This window comes from Saccopteryx leptura, chromosome 8 (genome assembly GCF_036850995.1).
Source record: "Saccopteryx leptura isolate mSacLep1 chromosome 8, mSacLep1_pri_phased_curated, whole genome shotgun sequence".
NCBI classification, from domain to species: Eukaryota; Metazoa; Chordata; class Mammalia; order Chiroptera; family Emballonuridae; genus Saccopteryx; species Saccopteryx leptura.
In genome coordinates this window covers 70,890,493-70,907,420 of record NC_089510.1, presented here as the reverse complement: position 1 = coordinate 70,907,420, position 16,928 = coordinate 70,890,493, and the positions used below count along the sequence as shown (strand labels likewise).

General features: G+C 33.7%; 1 protein-coding gene across 5 annotated transcripts in view; it reads left to right on the top strand.

Annotated features, from left to right (window-relative positions):
* Positions 1 to 16,928, top strand: part of ATP11B (ATPase phospholipid transporting 11B (putative)) — a 142,633-nt gene that overhangs the window by 113,705 nt on the left and 12,000 nt on the right. For 3 of the 5 annotated variants that reach the window (XM_066347698.1, XM_066347695.1, XM_066347699.1), the window contains 3 exons: positions 5,361 to 5,426; positions 5,952 to 6,055; positions 7,746 to 7,911. In XM_066347698.1, the coding sequence (XP_066203795.1) occupies positions 5,361 to 5,426; positions 5,952 to 6,055; positions 7,746 to 7,911 (336 nt within the window). Of the gene's footprint in view, positions 1 to 5,360; positions 5,427 to 5,951; positions 6,056 to 7,745; positions 7,912 to 10,862; positions 10,949 to 13,775; positions 13,876 to 16,928 lie in introns of those variants that run through there. The other 2 variants (XM_066347697.1, XM_066347696.1) reach the window with 2 other exon arrangements.

Below are 16,928 nucleotides of genomic sequence, written 5' to 3'. Positions count from 1 at the left end.
AGGAGTGGCTGGGAGTAAAGATGAAGTTGATTGCAAACAAGTGATCCTGAGCAAGAGGAGAAAGTTACAGTAGGTTGGGGTCCAAGTAGGGTAGAGCAGTTCAGAGGAAGTTTGATTCTACCTCCATTTTTTGTAAAAGGGTCTAGAAGTATAATGAATATTTCAGGCATTAATGTTCAACAAATATTTTTAAAGTGTTCACTCATTCTAAATTTCTCTTTAACTTAGGAAAAAGTTATTTATTCCTCCTATAACCTTTCCATAGATCTTCTTTTCCTTAGTAAAATGTAAGCATCCTGATAAATTTTCTTTGAGATTTGGCAAGACTGGAAGAGTGTATTTGCATGTCTGAGTACCTGTTTGTGTGTGTGTCTAAAAACTGTTTTTCTATGAGCAGATTTTTACCTTCAGGTAAAAAAGTGTCTTTACCTTCTTTACTATAAAAAAGTCATTTTTTCACTTTTATTTCTTAACAGGTTGCCAGAAAACAAAAATATTAAGGGGACTGAACTAGACACTGATTTTGAATTACATTTATTCCAGATACTAGGAGAGTTAAACTCATAAAATTTGCCTAGCCTTATGATGCAAACTTAAAATACAGTATTTGTAATGAGATAAAAACTGGGGCTTTTCTTATAATACAGTACTATTATTTTATCACATTTGTCAAAAAGTCACAGTTTAGTAATTTGGTGAACATGTTGTTTGGATAATCTTTTCATTTTATTTTCAAAGTTAAAAACGAGCTTACCATAAAACTAAATTATTTCTGTAATCCAATAGGATAAATGTTTTTTGAATCAGTGTTTTTATACAGGCTTTGTAGAAAAGTACAGTCATCATTTTTTTAATTAATAGAATTTTAACAAAAGGTAAAAATGTTAAAAAATATTAGAGATCTTGCTATAACTTAATTTTTTTTAAGTTCCCAAAGAATAATAGAAAAACTGATTTTCATGAAATTTTTTTAAAAACAGCCTGATGGGAGTATAATGGGTATATATTAGACTGTACATATTTAAAGTATACAACTAGACATTTTTTTTTACCATCTTAACATTTTTAAGAGTGCAGTTCAGTGGTGTTAGGTATAGTTACATGCTGTGCAACAGATCTCCACAACTTCTTCATCTTAGAAAACTATATCTATTAAACACTGTATCCATTAAACACTACTCATTTTCTCCTTTCCTAGCCCCTGGCAATCACTTTCTGTTTCTGTGAATTTGACTACCTTTGAAATCACTTTTTCTTAAAGCTACATAATTGGGAGGTAAACACCAATAAAGATAGTTTATTAAGTATACTGTAAGTTAGAGGTACTAAAAACCAATTACTGACCTGACCAGGTGGTGGCACAGTGGATAGAGCATCAGACTGGGACATGGAGGATCTAGGTTCAAAACCCCGAGGTGGCTGGCTTGAGTGTGAGCTCATTCAGCTTGAGTGGAGGCTCACTAGCTTGAGTGAGGAGTCACTAGCTTGAGCATGGGATCATGGACATGACCCCACGATTGCTGGCTTGAGTCCAAAGTCACTGGCTTGAGCAAGGGGTCATTCCCTCTGCTGTAGTCCTCTGGTCAAGGCACATATGAGAAAGCAATCACTGAACAACTAAGGAGCTGCAACGAAGAATTGATGCTTCTCATCTCTCTCCCTTCCTGTCTGTCTGTTCCTATCTGTCCCTCTCTCTGTCTCTCTCTGTCTCTGTCCAAAAAAAAAGAAATTATTATTTGAATAAGAAGACTTTATCTCCTCATTGATCTTTACAGAGTAAGTCATCTCATCTTGTAACACACTTGTTCTGACTGTTGCTGTTCAGAATATTTTTGGACATAGCTTATGCTGTCTTTCTGTGATCTCTGCAAGGAAACTTTCTCAGGGAAGAAGCTATTTAAAATTATGGATAAGGGAAGATACTACTTAAAATTGTAGATAAGGAAAGAAAATGACAAGACAAGAAAATGGGAGAAGAACAATTCAGATTAAGAATTCACCTCCAGTTAAAGCAGATTTCCTCAGAATGCAGAGGCATCCTGGCTTGGATGAGAGTATATTGGGAAGAGTAAAAACATTAAAATGCAGGAAACAGAAGAGAGGGATTTGAAGTCATAGGGTGAGAGTGGAAAACTAAGATACTGTAGGGAGGAAAATGTCTGGAGGATAGTTTCAGAGGTAGCTGACTTCTCATCCCAACATTCCACAACATTCTGCTTTTCACTTGTTTTGGCTGGAGGCTTTCGAAGAAAAAGTTAAAGGAAAAGAGAATCCTTTGCTAACTAAGGAACTCTAGTAGCTATTCCACTCATTTCAGTGGTCTGATATGAAAATTACAAATTAGATAACTACCGTTTAAAACAAGATTCTGCCCAAATAAGAGTTTTTAAATTGTCTTTGTTCATATACAGAAACACAATGTTAATTTTTTTCTCCCTCTTTATAGAATTAAGCCTAGTCTAAAAAACTAAAATAGTTGAAATTCAAAAAATACAGTACAGTATTGGGAGAAAAAAGGAAAAACTATTAGAGTATTCTAATTTCAGTTAGACTTACCCAATAGAGGTATTGGAATTGTCAGACCCTCAGTACCCTTCTAAAATAAATATTACACACTTTTCCACCACATTAAAAATTAAATGAGAGAAAAAGAAAAGAGAAAAAGTGGTTCTTTACTCCTTCATCAAGCCTTCTAGGTCTGGACCATTTGCCAGATTAGATGGAGGGAAACAGCAACACAAAGTAGAGTGGGGAGATGAAATTTCAGGTTGTAATTTTGAGAGAAAAATAAAATTTTTTGTAGTGTTTACTACTATTTTTTAAAAATTTAATGATTTTTCCCCTTTATTTCTTGTCCTTAATTGATTTCTCTTTTACGCTATACATGTCAGCTATTGAAATGTAACCATCAAATGGTAAGAGCTCTGTGTTCTACAGAGAATACAAAAACCTTTCTTTCAGTTTAAATAATTTAGCCACTGAAATTACCAGTCAAGTCATTCAAGAGCACTTGCAATTTAATTCTTATAAGTAAGTACAGATTTTTAAAATAACAGGTTTATGATTAAAATATCTTTGATTATCTACTTTATTGTAAAATTTTCCATATATTCATTTATTCATGAGACAAATATTAAAGCACTAATAATATTTTAGACAATTAATGGAAAATGAGATATAAGATTAGAACAGAAAAAATATACCTTATTTCTTATGGTATTACCCAACAATTGGTCATATGTTTAAAATTTATCATAAAGCTTGACCTGTAGAGGCACTATGCTGTGCCATCTTTTCTTCTTTATCTATACACAGGGTGAACTCATTCTTCTTATGGTTTAAATACTGCTAATATTCTGAAAACTCCCAAATTTACATTTCTGCCAGTCTCCTCAGATTCAGATAACTACCTTCTCCACTTAGAAGTCCCATAGGATCTCAAAATTTAATAAAGCTAAATAAAATTATTTTTGTCTTTTGCAAATTTGTTTCCCTTCTGATTTTACATATTTTTATACACCTTTAACTAACTGCTCAGGCAGAAGTCTAGGAATTGTCCTTGGTTTCATTTCTCACAACCCACATGCACTCACATTGGTTCTAATGTTACACGTATCCTGAATGTTCACTTCTCTCCTTCTCCTTACAGTTCAGATCACCATCTCTTTCCTGGACCAGAACAGCTACCACCTTCCTGCTCCTGCTGCCTGTTCTTTACACAGCAGCCCACGTGATCTTTTAAAAAGGACAATATGATATATCTAATGATAGGCTCAAAACTGCCTGTTAGCTTCTTATTGCAGTGTGAGCCACACTGATTTTCTTGTTACTTAAACAGAGCAGTTTGTTCCTGCCTTAGGACATCTGCACTTGCTGTTTCTCTGCTTGGATGCTTTTGTCTCACATGGTCACTGACCCTCTTACTCATTCAGGTCTGCTGAAACATCACTGGCCTCATGAAGGCCTTTTTTGCCCGTTTCCATAAAATGCCATCCTCATCACCTTTCTTCACTTCCCAGCCCCTTGCTCTATATTTGCTTTTCTTTACATAGCACTAATCTCTACCTCAAGGTGTATATTTTTAGGTTTATTTGTTTATCTGTCTCATCCACTAGGTGTAAGCTCCATGAGATCAGCAGCTTTCTCTGATCATTGCTTTATCCCCAAGACCTGGAATCGTATTTGCCATACAGGGTCAGGCAAAAGTAGGTTTGCAGTTTGAATGGAAAATAATACAATAATTAATAATCATACAAAAATAAACTCTTTCGTGTATATACAACTGTAAATCTCCTTTTTGCTTCCCTGCCCCCTCCTCTTATAATAGGTGCTCAGTTACTATTTGTTGAGTATACAAATGAATAATGAATAATCCTTTCTAATTTGAAATATAAGTTTGTCTTTTTAAATAGGTAACAAAATTAGAAGAAGTTATTCAGAAAACAGGCATATAGTGAGATCAAGTGTTTTAAACATCTGATGATAACTATTATTTATTGATTGCTTTTTATGTATCAGGCATCCTGTTTTCTTTGTATACCTAACTTATAAAAACCTATAAGGTTTAACCCTCATTTTACAAATGAAAAAGGTGAAATACAGAGAGGTTTATTTGTCAAGTAAATGCTAATTGTTAGAAATCTGTGATAATGAAACAGAGGCTTTTAAATAACTTTTTAGACCAATGGTAAAGACTGACTATAAACTAAATTAACATAAACTTCTGATTATATTCTTATTTGTGGAACTTAAATCCTGAAATTATTTGGGGATTCCGCATTTTTAATAAACTATAAGTTTCTGCTGTAAAGCCCAGGAATTACTTTCTGCCTAACATTAACAGCATTTTTACAAAGAATCCTTTGAGGATTAATCCTATTGGCCATTAGTTTTCCTTTCCAGGTATTGGTTTTGTGTGTAATTTTTTGGTTTTGTTTTTGTTTTCCTAATCTGTCTATGCTATGTCCAGAAATACAGTGGCAAGTTATTCACTGTAACTTCTGGTTGGAATGGTTTCAGAAAATAATTGTGATCGAACAGCATTTTGTTACCATTTTACTGTGTGGCAGGCAAGAATAAAGCAGTCACTATTCATTCTAAATAAAAACAGTCTGTGCCTTACAATTTCAAACCTATCTTGGGTTTTCAGTCTGATTATCAATGGATAATAATAATAAAAATAATAATACTTGTGTTGTTTCGCATATTCCTTTACTAATCTATTCACAGATTTCAACTGTAACGCTTAAATAATGCAAGAGGTTTTTTAGTAAAGAATGAAGTTAATTTTTGCCATATGTCTAACTTAATTAGCATTATGGTGACACATAATGCAATAATGGTCTATTCTTTCTGTTTAGATGTTTGGGAACTGGACATTTGGCACTTTGGTCTTCACAGTCATGGTTATTACAGTTACAGTAAAGGTATGGGACAGAAATTAGAAACATGGACACATTTTGTATCTATATAATTTATAGTTAAATTTCTTTAGCCATAGTAGTCTATTTTTCCTTTTTTAGTCATGAATAATTTTACTAATTGCTATTTAATAATTCATTTTCATTTTTTTGTCAAAAGTATTTTTTAAATCCATTATTTCAGAAAGCCTCTACTGATTTTTATTGTCAAATAAAGGTTGTTCCCACAGTGCTCATCTCTGAAATTTTGCTTCTCTCTATATAATGCAAGACAACACACAAGTTGTTTTAGGGAGTAGAGTTGAGAACAACGTGCTCATGAAATTTCAATACTGTTTCCTCAAAGAAGAAGAATATTATAAACTTGAATTGCTCAGTTTTCTACTAGGATCCTTCCATTATTAATGTTTATCTTCTGAGAGACTTTGCCTTAGAACCTTAATACAGTTTATTCATGTTTTTTATCTTAAGAGGTTGAAGCAAAGACTTATTTTATATTAGGGATTTAAAATTTTTATTTTTTATTTTTAGATGGCTTTGGAAACTCGCTTTTGGACCTGGATCAACCATCTTGTTACTTGGGGATCTATTATATTCTATTTTGTATTTTCATTGTTTTATGGAGGGATTCTCTGGTGAGTGACTATGTTATATTTTAATTACATTGATTCAACTCTTAATACAGGAGTGGGCATAAGTAGGTGTACAATTGTTTGTATGGAAAATAATACAATAATAAGTAAATAATAGAATAAACTTTCACATACAACTGTAAAACTGCTTTTGCCTCACACCTGTACTTATTGTGACAGAGTTTATTATGAATAAATAATTTTGAGATTCTATCCCAATAATAAATTTACTTTCAGTTGGTCTTCTGATATGGAGTAGAAAAGAAACTAACAATTACTGCGTTCTACAATCTAGGGTGTTTTAATTACATTGATTCTACACAATAATCTTATTATGTCCATATTTTCTTATGTGAACTGAGCCCTAAGATCTTAAAGATTAAAAACAGCAAAGCTAGAATTTAAACCCTAATTATTTTACTCCACAAGTAATGTTCTTTACACTAACCATATTATCTCTAAATTATTTACTTCTGTCTATAATAAAAAATGTACATCGAACCATTAGATTTTCATGGGTGAGTTAACTTCTCTCTTCAAATAGTACACTTCATCTTTATTGGTAAAGTCATATATTCAGCTACTGTGATAGCTTAAAAATTAATGCCGCTTCTAAAATTCTTTTATAAATGATAGACAAGGTCTTATTTGGAGACTTTATATTGCATTTGCTTGCTGTGCCTTTGATCCCTATATCAGGCAAAAAATTATAGAAGGTAGGCAAAAAGCTTAGAATCGCTAAGTAATTATCTTCCATTTAGGATTATAAAAGGATACTCTTATGAATAACATTTGTGTATAGTGTTTCTTTTTAATGTTCTTTAATTTTTCATTTCTTTCTCTATTTCACCATATTCTTTTGAAGTGACATATACCAAAACCCAAAAGAGTATCTTTGACAATACTACTATGTAGAACTAGTTAGTATATGTGAGTACATGTATTTTAAAGTATATTTGTAGAGAAGAACCTCTAAGTAGAACTTTTCAACCTAAGATTTGGGTAATCAGTCTTATATTTAGTTGCTTAGTAGAAAATATTTTGTTATGTTTTTTTCCCTTCTTTTTTTTTTTTTAAGTGAGAGGAGGGGAGATAAGCAGATCCCCCCATGTACCGCATCTGGGGCCAATGCTCAAATCAGCTGAGCTATCCTCCATACCTGAGTCTGATACTCAGACTCATCTAGCTATCTTCAGCACTTGGGGTCAGTGCTCAAACCAGCTGAGCCACTGGCTACGGGAGAGTGAGAGGGAAGAGGAGAGAAGCAGATGGTCAGCTCTCTTGTGGGCTCTCATCAGGAATCGAACCTGAGACATCTGTATGTCAGGCCGATGCTCAGTCCACTGAGCCAATTGGTCAGGGCCATTATGCTTTTTTTTCTTATGTTTCTTGATCTCTTAAGTCTGTATTCCTACATAATTTTTTTGATATTCTAAGGTAGAGCTATCTAGTCAATTGTTTGCCACATTCCTAATAATAGTTGTCATTGAAAATTATTGTTGAATTTTATTTTTAACAATTAAAATCTGTTTTGTTTTATTAGTTATTTATACTGATTCCAAATTTTGAACATTATTCCTAACTTCTATTCCAATTAAAATTGTAACCTTCAAATATAGTGGGTTTGCATGATGTCTAAAGAAACTGTCTTGTCAGGGTCTGCTTTTATTAAGCACACTTTCTTTTTTTACAGGCCATTTTTGGGCTCCCAGAATATGTACTTTGTATTTTTTCAGCTCCTATCAAGTGGTTCTGTTTGGTTTGCCATAATCCTCATGGTTGTTATATGTCTGTTTCTTGATATTGTGAAGAAAGTATTTGACAGACAGCTCTATCCTACAAATACTGAAAAGGCGCAGGTAACCATTTTTATATACAAAATCTTTTATTTAGGGGTCTTTAACAATGAATAGCTATCTTTATAATTTGCTTATTTCTGAAAATAGGAAATTATTCATTTATTAATCATTTTATAGTATAATGTTAAATCTGATATTTTAAAGCCGTTATTGTTTACTGTATGACTCCTGACAAGTTATAATTTTTAAAAATTATATTGTTGTTATACAACCTCAGGTTTTTAAGGATAAGACTATTTATATCCAGATAATAACAGTAAATATGTTTTAAATAATAATGGCACATTTTATCAGATTTGTATCCATGTATAGAGATAGATTATAGATAGATACATAGATAGATAGATGGATAGATAGATAGATAGATAGATAGATAAAAATAATTAGGATATGTGCCCATGCCTTTAGAAACATTAGAATTTGAGTTACACTGTTTCAAGTTATATTGGTTTCAACTAAAGAGTATGAAATAAGTTCTTTAACCTAAGTAATTTTTAAAGATTGGGTTTTTATAAAATACATTCACTAAATACTTAATAAATATTGAACTACAACAAATATTGACAGTGTATTGCATAGTGTTTAAGAATATGGTCCTTAGGGCCTGATTGTTCTCCAGTTCAAAACCCAGGTCTACCACTTGGTAGTTCTGTACTTTTAAGTCTCTCATTATCTACATGAGTAAAATTATGATAGATATGTCCATTTCATTACCTTTGTAATGATTAAATAGAATAATGTCCAAACACATAGTAGATGCTCAAGAAATGGTAGCCATTTAGTTGAATGTGCCTTGTTTGTATATTTGTACATGAGCTAGAAGTCTATTTTATTTTTTTATATTTATTTTAGTGAGAGAACTAGAGAGACAAGAAGGGAGAGTGAGATGAGACTCATCAGCTTGTAGTCGTGGCACTTTAGCTGTTCATCGTTTGCTTCTCATATGTGCCTTGACCAGGGCAGGGCTCCAACCAAGCCAGGGACCCCTTGCTCAAGCCAGCAACTGTGGAATCATGTCGATGATCCTGCGCTCAAGCTGGCAATCCCACACCCAAGCCTGTTGAGCCTGTTCTCAAGCCAGGAGCCTTAGGGTTTCAAACTTGGATACATATCCACTGCACCACCACTGGTCAGGCTAAAAGTCTATTTTGATTTGTCTTATTAACTATACCATAGCATTGGATATGTATCCTCAAGAATACATTCTAATTAACTTTTATGCCTCAGTAAACATGGAGTTTATGATTTAATTCTGCCTCAGTTAAGATTTTTTTTTCCCCTACATATGTGCTATCTGCCAAGCATATTTTGTTTAAATTTTGGAAACTTAGGTACATATTCTACAAGTAGAATGTGTTCCCTAAGTAGTGATTTGAGTTAGGCTTTGTAAATGGGGCATTGGTTTTTATTTCAGTTGATCATATCAAATTTCTTTAGCCTTTATTTGCTTTGGTAGCTCAATTCTACCAATATACATTTTAACACCATTGAAACAGCATAGGCCTCGGAAGCCTAAAAAACTTAATTTAGGTACTGTGTTACCATTGACAAAATTCATGCTTTTAATCAAGTCATTTACCCAACTCTCAGTTTCTTCCTCTGTAAAATCAGAATAGTAATTACTGTATTACACGATTCTTAGAGATAATGAATATAAAACACCTAACCCCAGTCCTGTATGTAGTGAGTCCTCAGTAAAAACAAAATGATAAAGATGATGAGGCTGTTGCTTTGTGATACTGATCTCCAAATAAGGCTAAAATATTTGCAGAATCTGATTACTCTGTGCATATATCAATATCTGTATGGAAAAATTTACTATGCAATATATTACTTAAATATTAATCAAAGATATCTACTTTAATCTTAAAGGATAAATGTTTACAGTAACAACACTATTTTTACTACATTGTCTATTATACTTTTTTTAGACCTTTATGGAGAACATATTGGTCTCCTGTTCTTGGCCTATATAAAGTTATAGTTCATAAAAATGCATTAATGACATCACTTGAAAAAAGTATGATAATTAGATTTATAAAAAGTAAATAATTAGATTTATTTATGTTTACCCTTGAAGTTTCCATAATAGACATGCATTGCAAATTATGAAATATATTTTGAAATTGTAAATTATGAAAATATATTTTCATAGACTTCTTAATTATAATAAAAGGTAGTAATATTAGTTCTTGTTACCTTTTTATATATAGCCTCTTTCTAAAAGATTACATAGTACATATTTGATACCTTAAAGTGGACCCTTAGACAAGAAAAAGTCAAAAGTATTTTATATAATTGTGGTTTTTTTTACCACAGGTTAAAATTGATTAAAAATGGAATGTACAATAAATCAATCATTTTACCTGTGTGTGAAAGCTGGTATAATTTCCCTTTTTGTCTCATTAAATTTACTTTTAAATGACTTGACAGGTTCTCTACTCTGGTCTAATCCAAAGAGGAAAGCTCTGTGTCTGTACAGGAATCTTCTAGTGTTTTGGGGTTTTTGTTTTGTTTTGTTTTTTTGCTAAATAGTATATGGTCTCTATGGTCATTCAGATCCCATGTGTGACATAATTCCTTTGCTACAGGCAATAATCTTTATTATTTTAGCCTTATACTTTCAGCTCTGAGCTCAAGTGATGAAGAAATGATTAGAAAGTTGTCAGTTACCTCATTGTTTAAAAGTAGGAAGAAAAATCATATCAAAAGAAAAGTTGTCAGCATTTATTATGAACTTTGTTTTTGCCCAGAATAACAATGTGCTGTTAAGAGTGAAGAAAGCCAATAGCCTTACAAATGTCAGTCATGCATGTGTACCGTGTATGGTATTTCGTACTCCTCTGGGAACAGATGTGTCTTTACAAAACTTGTCCTGTGTCTGTCTCTTAGGTGATGAATACAGCTCACTGACTTGTTATATGTCCCATCCCTTTTCTGTCCACTTATAGATGTACTCCAACACTGTTGCTTTAAGTGACGAGTTCATCGCACTGCAGCCATTGTCGAGGGCAAGGAATCAGCTGAGCAAAATTAGGTAGAGTAGGTGTAGAACCTTGTTAACTTTTGCATGCTAAAGGTCAATGAAACAATTCTAAAAATGGGCAGAGGCATGAATTAAGCGTGGGGCATTTTTTTGTTAGCACAGCTCTGTCTCTAATTTGACCTTTATTAATATGTATGCTAAAACCTAAAAAAATCCATTTCTTCATTGAGAAGAAAATTCAGCATGATAACAGGACAGAGATCTGTACCTTGTTATATATTATGTATTTTACACCTTTCCTACCTTTTGTAGCACAATTCTAATGCTTCTGCTTGTCATACTCATATTTAAGAATGTACCTGCATGTTGAGTAATTTAAACTACCGAAATTCATCATAAAATTTAAAGTTTTAAGTTTCCGTTACTTGAAAATGAGTTGGCCATTTTTTATCTTGCCTTAATCTGTGTTAGAAATTCATATGCATAGTCTTTGTACATTATAATGGCTGCTGAAGCATTTCATATCCTTGCTACTGTGTAGTGCATCTATGAATTGAACATATATTTTATATCTCTTATATACCTTTATCTCCACAGACAGATCCATTCTGTCAATTACCACAAAAGAAACCCAGTAGTGTAGAGATGTCTTCTGATGGAAGAGAATGAAAGCTTAAATCCTAGAATGGTTGATATTGAGATATCAAAACTATATAAAGTATTAACTCCAGTATGGTTTAAAGAGAAAAAGTAATATAACTAAAAATATATTTATTTTAGTTTTGTCACTCTTCAGTAACTCACCATCAACATTTTTGTGGATTCATATATATATAGTTAAAGTCTTTTCTGTTCTCAAGGTTTCTAATCTCTACATTTGCTTGATAAAATAAATAGCTTTGACAAAACACCCCTTTAACCTCTTATGTAACTGTGAGTTTATAATTTTGAGCTGTTCTAAAATTTTACAAAACCTTTTGATTTTATTAGTTTCAAGATTTTTGAAATATTCTACTTTGAATTATAAAAGTATAATAACTATAGATGAATATGCAAATGAGTGTTTTAGTGGTAGTCTGCTAAATTGTATGGTTAAAACAAGAACTAAAATCAAAGCAGACTTGAAGACTTGTCTTCACTTTGGTTGACCCAACTATATATATCGCATTTTTTCTGTATGTGCCTTTCTGAAAACAGTGGTATTCATCACATTTTTGAACATCTAATTATTTAACTCTAAAGCATTTAAGTTTATTTAAAGGACATTTAAAGGACACTCTGGCAAACTGTTGTCAAGTGAAGATAACCTTTGCATTGAGAATAATCATATTTTTATGAAATCATATCTTTGCATATTATGTTGGCTTAAATCAAGCCACAAAAAAGAGTGAGGTAAGATCATAAACTATAAATCTCAGGCTCTATAATGATGTAACCAACTAGTTAGCTTGACATTCATCTATGAAAGAATACAATAATGGCAGGATATGTGGTCAGGTAGCCTTTGTTGCAAACTAGTCTCCAATTAGGTGGTCTGAGAAAGGGAGAAGAACCCTGTTGGGGAGACAGTGGGCCTGAATGCTAATGCTGCCCATGGCACTGCTCCCTATATGTCCTAGCCAAATTAGTTCACCTCTCTGAACTTCCAGGTTCTTCACCTATCAAATGATCATTTCATGTACTGTGATTTATTTGCTTACCATCAGCATCAGAGAAAAACAAAAAGAAGAAATACTGTGTTTGACCAAAGGCCGGGCAGAAATAACAAATGCTTAAAGGAGTAATGAGTGACCACTGGGTGGGCATTTACTCATAGCTGCATGAAAAACAAGTGCCCACATGCATCCTATGAATTTTGAATACATCTTGGTTTTGAACTGCACTGAACAGTATTCTGGGTTTGATCCATGGTAGCTTAATTGTTTATAGTGAGGAAAATTATGCAGCCTTCAAATCTCTTTAAGAGCTTTCAAATCTTTAATCAGGGTAGTATCTCTTAAGAACTCTTAACACAGAACTATTAGCAATTGTCTTTTGAATAAAAGAAAACTCCTTTTGAGTATTTTCTCCTCTCCTGTATTACAGGCAAAGCTAATGTAAAAAGGTATCTTTACATAAACTTACTGTAATCTTGAAAAAAATTCTGTGATTTTATTTTTTATATATGTAAGAAATTTTCCATAGCATTTTTTTCATAGAAATAATTATTAGTCAGTCCCAAGAGAAGAAAATACATAGAAATAAGAAAAATTTTATTTTTTATTTTACTCAATGAGGACATTTTTTTATAATTCAAGAAAGGTTACAGTTAGTTTGGCTATGGACATATACTCCTTAAAGGTCTATAATACAAGTATAGAAAAACTAAAGAATGGAAATTTGTATAAATTAGCTAACACTAAAAAATATCTTTCAAATTAAGGATTAATTTAATTTTAAGACAAGCCCCCTTTACCCACGTATTACATTTGAAAGGCCATGTGATTGACCATCGGCTCTGCTGAAGTCCAGTTAGAGTAGAAAAGTCCCCTGAGAAGAGAGCATGAGAGGTGCAAAATGGTACTTAGCTTTCCAATGAGAACCCTAAATCCTGGTGGCAAGGAATTTAATAAAAGAAATTTAAGTTTTTGAAGGAAACCTGTTTTAATTTGACTTTGTGCACTGAAAAATCATGGCTTTATTTTGTGTGCTATGTTGTGTATGCCCTATTCAGAAGCTGCCATTAGCTCTCGTTTGTGACAGTAAATGAACGTAGTGATGTGTGAACATTTATTTGTGCCTCACAGATTGTGGACCCCAACTTACTGTTTTGTTCATAAACCTATATACAGTGAGAGTATTATCTGTAATGAGACTTACTGCTTTTCTGTCCTTCCAGATGGAAGAAGATAAGGGTTCAGTCAGCTCAGCATATGAATTTGCTGAAAGCAAGCACAGAGGGGAGGACAGTAGGCACCTGCTAGCTGAGGCTTGCAGCCAGCAGGACAGTTCTTACGTGCACTAGGTAGTACTGCGCTGGATCTTCCCGGGGACGTACCGCTAAGTTCTCATATGTGGGGCATGCTATGGGAGAACTGGCTTCACATTGTAGTTTTTACCTCATTGATTTTTTCATTGTTTCTCACACGCCGTTTTTGTTGTTTTCTTTTTTGTGATCTTTACTTTTTTTAATGTCCATACTGTATATTTTATTAATCTTCCTTTGGAGTTATAGTGTTGAATCATACTTCATCTCAAATTCTAACCTAGTAAGTTATTCTAACAACCTGTTGTCTTATTTTCAAGAAGTTATTCCTTGTCACTTCTCCTTTTGAAAGTGTTATGCTACGTCTGTTATTTCTGAAATCAGTTTTCCCATTTGAAGTTGTAGTTTTGTATCATTTTACACATCTTAATGTAGTTAGACACTGAATCGCTTATGTAAGTCTATCTCTTGAGTGATCAAATGAATGAGTGCTTAGTCTAGGTATTGAATAGTTTTCTATTGACTGATACTCATCAGACTCTCAGTTCTTTTCATAAACTTTCATAGTCATATCTTTGTAATAAAAAAAAGTGTGAATTTATGGGGACTGATTCATTCCCTCATGAAAAATAAACCCTGACAGCCACTTCCAGACTTAAATGGATGCAAAGTACACTGCTCACAAAAATTGGGAGATATTTTATAGCTTTATATTCATTTTGAAATATCCCCTAATTTTTGTGAGCAGTATATTTTGATTGGTAGTAATAATGGAGGATAAAAATTCTTACCACTGCCTGACCAAGCGGTGGTGCAGTAGATAGAGCATCAGACTGGGATGCCGAGGACCCAGGTTCAAGACCCCGAGGTCGCCAGCTTGAGCGCAGGCTCATCTGGTTTGAGCAACCAGCTTGAACCCAAGGTCGCTGGCTTGAGCAAGGGGTTACTTGGTCTGCTGAAGGCCCACAGTCAAGGCACATATGAGAAAGCAATCAATGAACAACTAAGGTGTCGCAATGCGCAATGAAAAGCTAATGATTGATGCTTCTCATCTCTCCGTTTCTGTCTGTCTGTCCCTGTCTATCCCTCTCTCTGACTCTCTCTCTCTGTCTCTGTAAAAAAAAAAAAAAATTCTTACCACTAACATATTTTTACTTGGCCTATTTACCATTTTGTATATTATATAGCATGTCCTGGGATAACATCGTTTCATTCAGTGTCATTTCATTGTAACATTAATGAGTTGCCGTAGGAACTTAGTTCTTATTTGTATCAATTACCTATTGTAAATTAGTTTCATTATATTATTTCACTTAAAATCATATAACCTGTCAGTGAATTTAAATGAGGCCTTACAATAATTACTGGTCAAGAAGGTGCTATTGTGTCACCTGGGATAAACTCTAATAAATAGTGAAACTTTAAAACGAAGTGACTTGTGTAGATTCTAAGTCTTAACTCCCATAAATCAGACCATGGAACAGGTATAATAACATGAAAATCTGAATTATTCTGGAAGACCTTTTTTTTTACTAGATACCTTTAGTGAATTGTCCTAAATGGGAAATATTGAAGATAATTAATCAATTATGTTACTATTATTGTTAATTGAAAATAAATTCAAAAGAATTATGAATTTTTATTTTGTTTTGGGATGAACGTTCATGTGGATATTTTATAAGACATGGATGTGGTGCTCCTTTGCTTTAATATGCCTATTAAAATATGCAATACAGTGGAGAATTGGGTTCTTAGAATACTCCTATTAAATAACAGGGGCCTTGTTATGGTTACTATTACAAAGTGAATTTTCTCACCATCCTGTGACATTTGATCTTCCTTTCTATAAACAAGGAGAAGAATCCTCAAACCATGATTATGATCTTAGTAAAGTTGCTGGGTTAGTAAAAACTTAATTGGCAATTTTTCCTGTTTATTACTGTTTTAATTTGTTGAATGAAATATATCTTGAATATTTTTCTTCTCATATATTTTGTCTTTGGCATATATTTTGAGATAAAAATCACTTTGAAAAAATACATATATATAATATCACTCTTTTCTGTCTTGAAATTGCATTTGTTTCTATACTCAAAAATTGGTCAGCCTTGCCAAACCAGGCAGAAGGCTGTGAGCCTGAAATGTTACCATGGCTAGGGCAGGGGTCAGGAACCTATGGCTTGCGAGCCAGATGTGGCTCTTTTGATGGCTGCATCTGGCTCGCAGACAAATCTTTAATAAAAAAAATAATAACATTAAAAATATAAAACATTCTCATGTATTACAATCCATTCATTTCCTACCGCTCTTGTTTATGGTTGCGGGTGGCTGGAGCCAATCACAGCTGTCCTCTGGGACAACACCAAAGTTTTATTGGATAATGCATAACGTACACGGGTCATTGTATGGCTCTCATGGAAATACATTTTAAAATATGTGGCATTCATGGCTCTCTCAGCCAAAAAGGTTCCCGACCCCTGGGCTAGGGTCTCCTAGTCATCTCTCTTACTGTCACCTGTCTCTTAAGCCTTTATTGTCTTGTCATTTTTCTAATCTCTTTTCCTCCTCTGAATGCTCTCTTCAGCTGTACCTAGCAACCATAGGGATAGCAGTAGAATTCTAGGGCTACTGACATTCTCATTGAAGACCCAAGTGCTTAAGCCTCAGACCTGAAATCTGCCTCTCCCAAAAAGAGAATACATTTAAAACTATTTCAGCCAACTACAATTACCTTTCTCTCTTGTGACAAAGATACAGATACTGCCTGACCAGGCGGTGGTGCAGTGGATAGAGCGTCGGACTGGGATGCGGAAGGACCCAGGTTCGAGACCCCGAGGTCGCCAACTTGAGCGCGGGTTCATCTGGTTTGAGTGAAAAGCTCACCAGCTTGGACCCAAGGTCGCCGGTTGCTCGGTCTGCTGAAGGCCCGCGGTTGGGGCACATGTGAGAGGGCAGTCAATGAACAACTAAGGTGTCAAAATGAAAGGCTGATGATTGATGCTTCTCATCTTTCTCCGTTCCTGTCTGTCTGTCCCTATCTGTCCTTCTCTCTGACTCTCTGTCCCT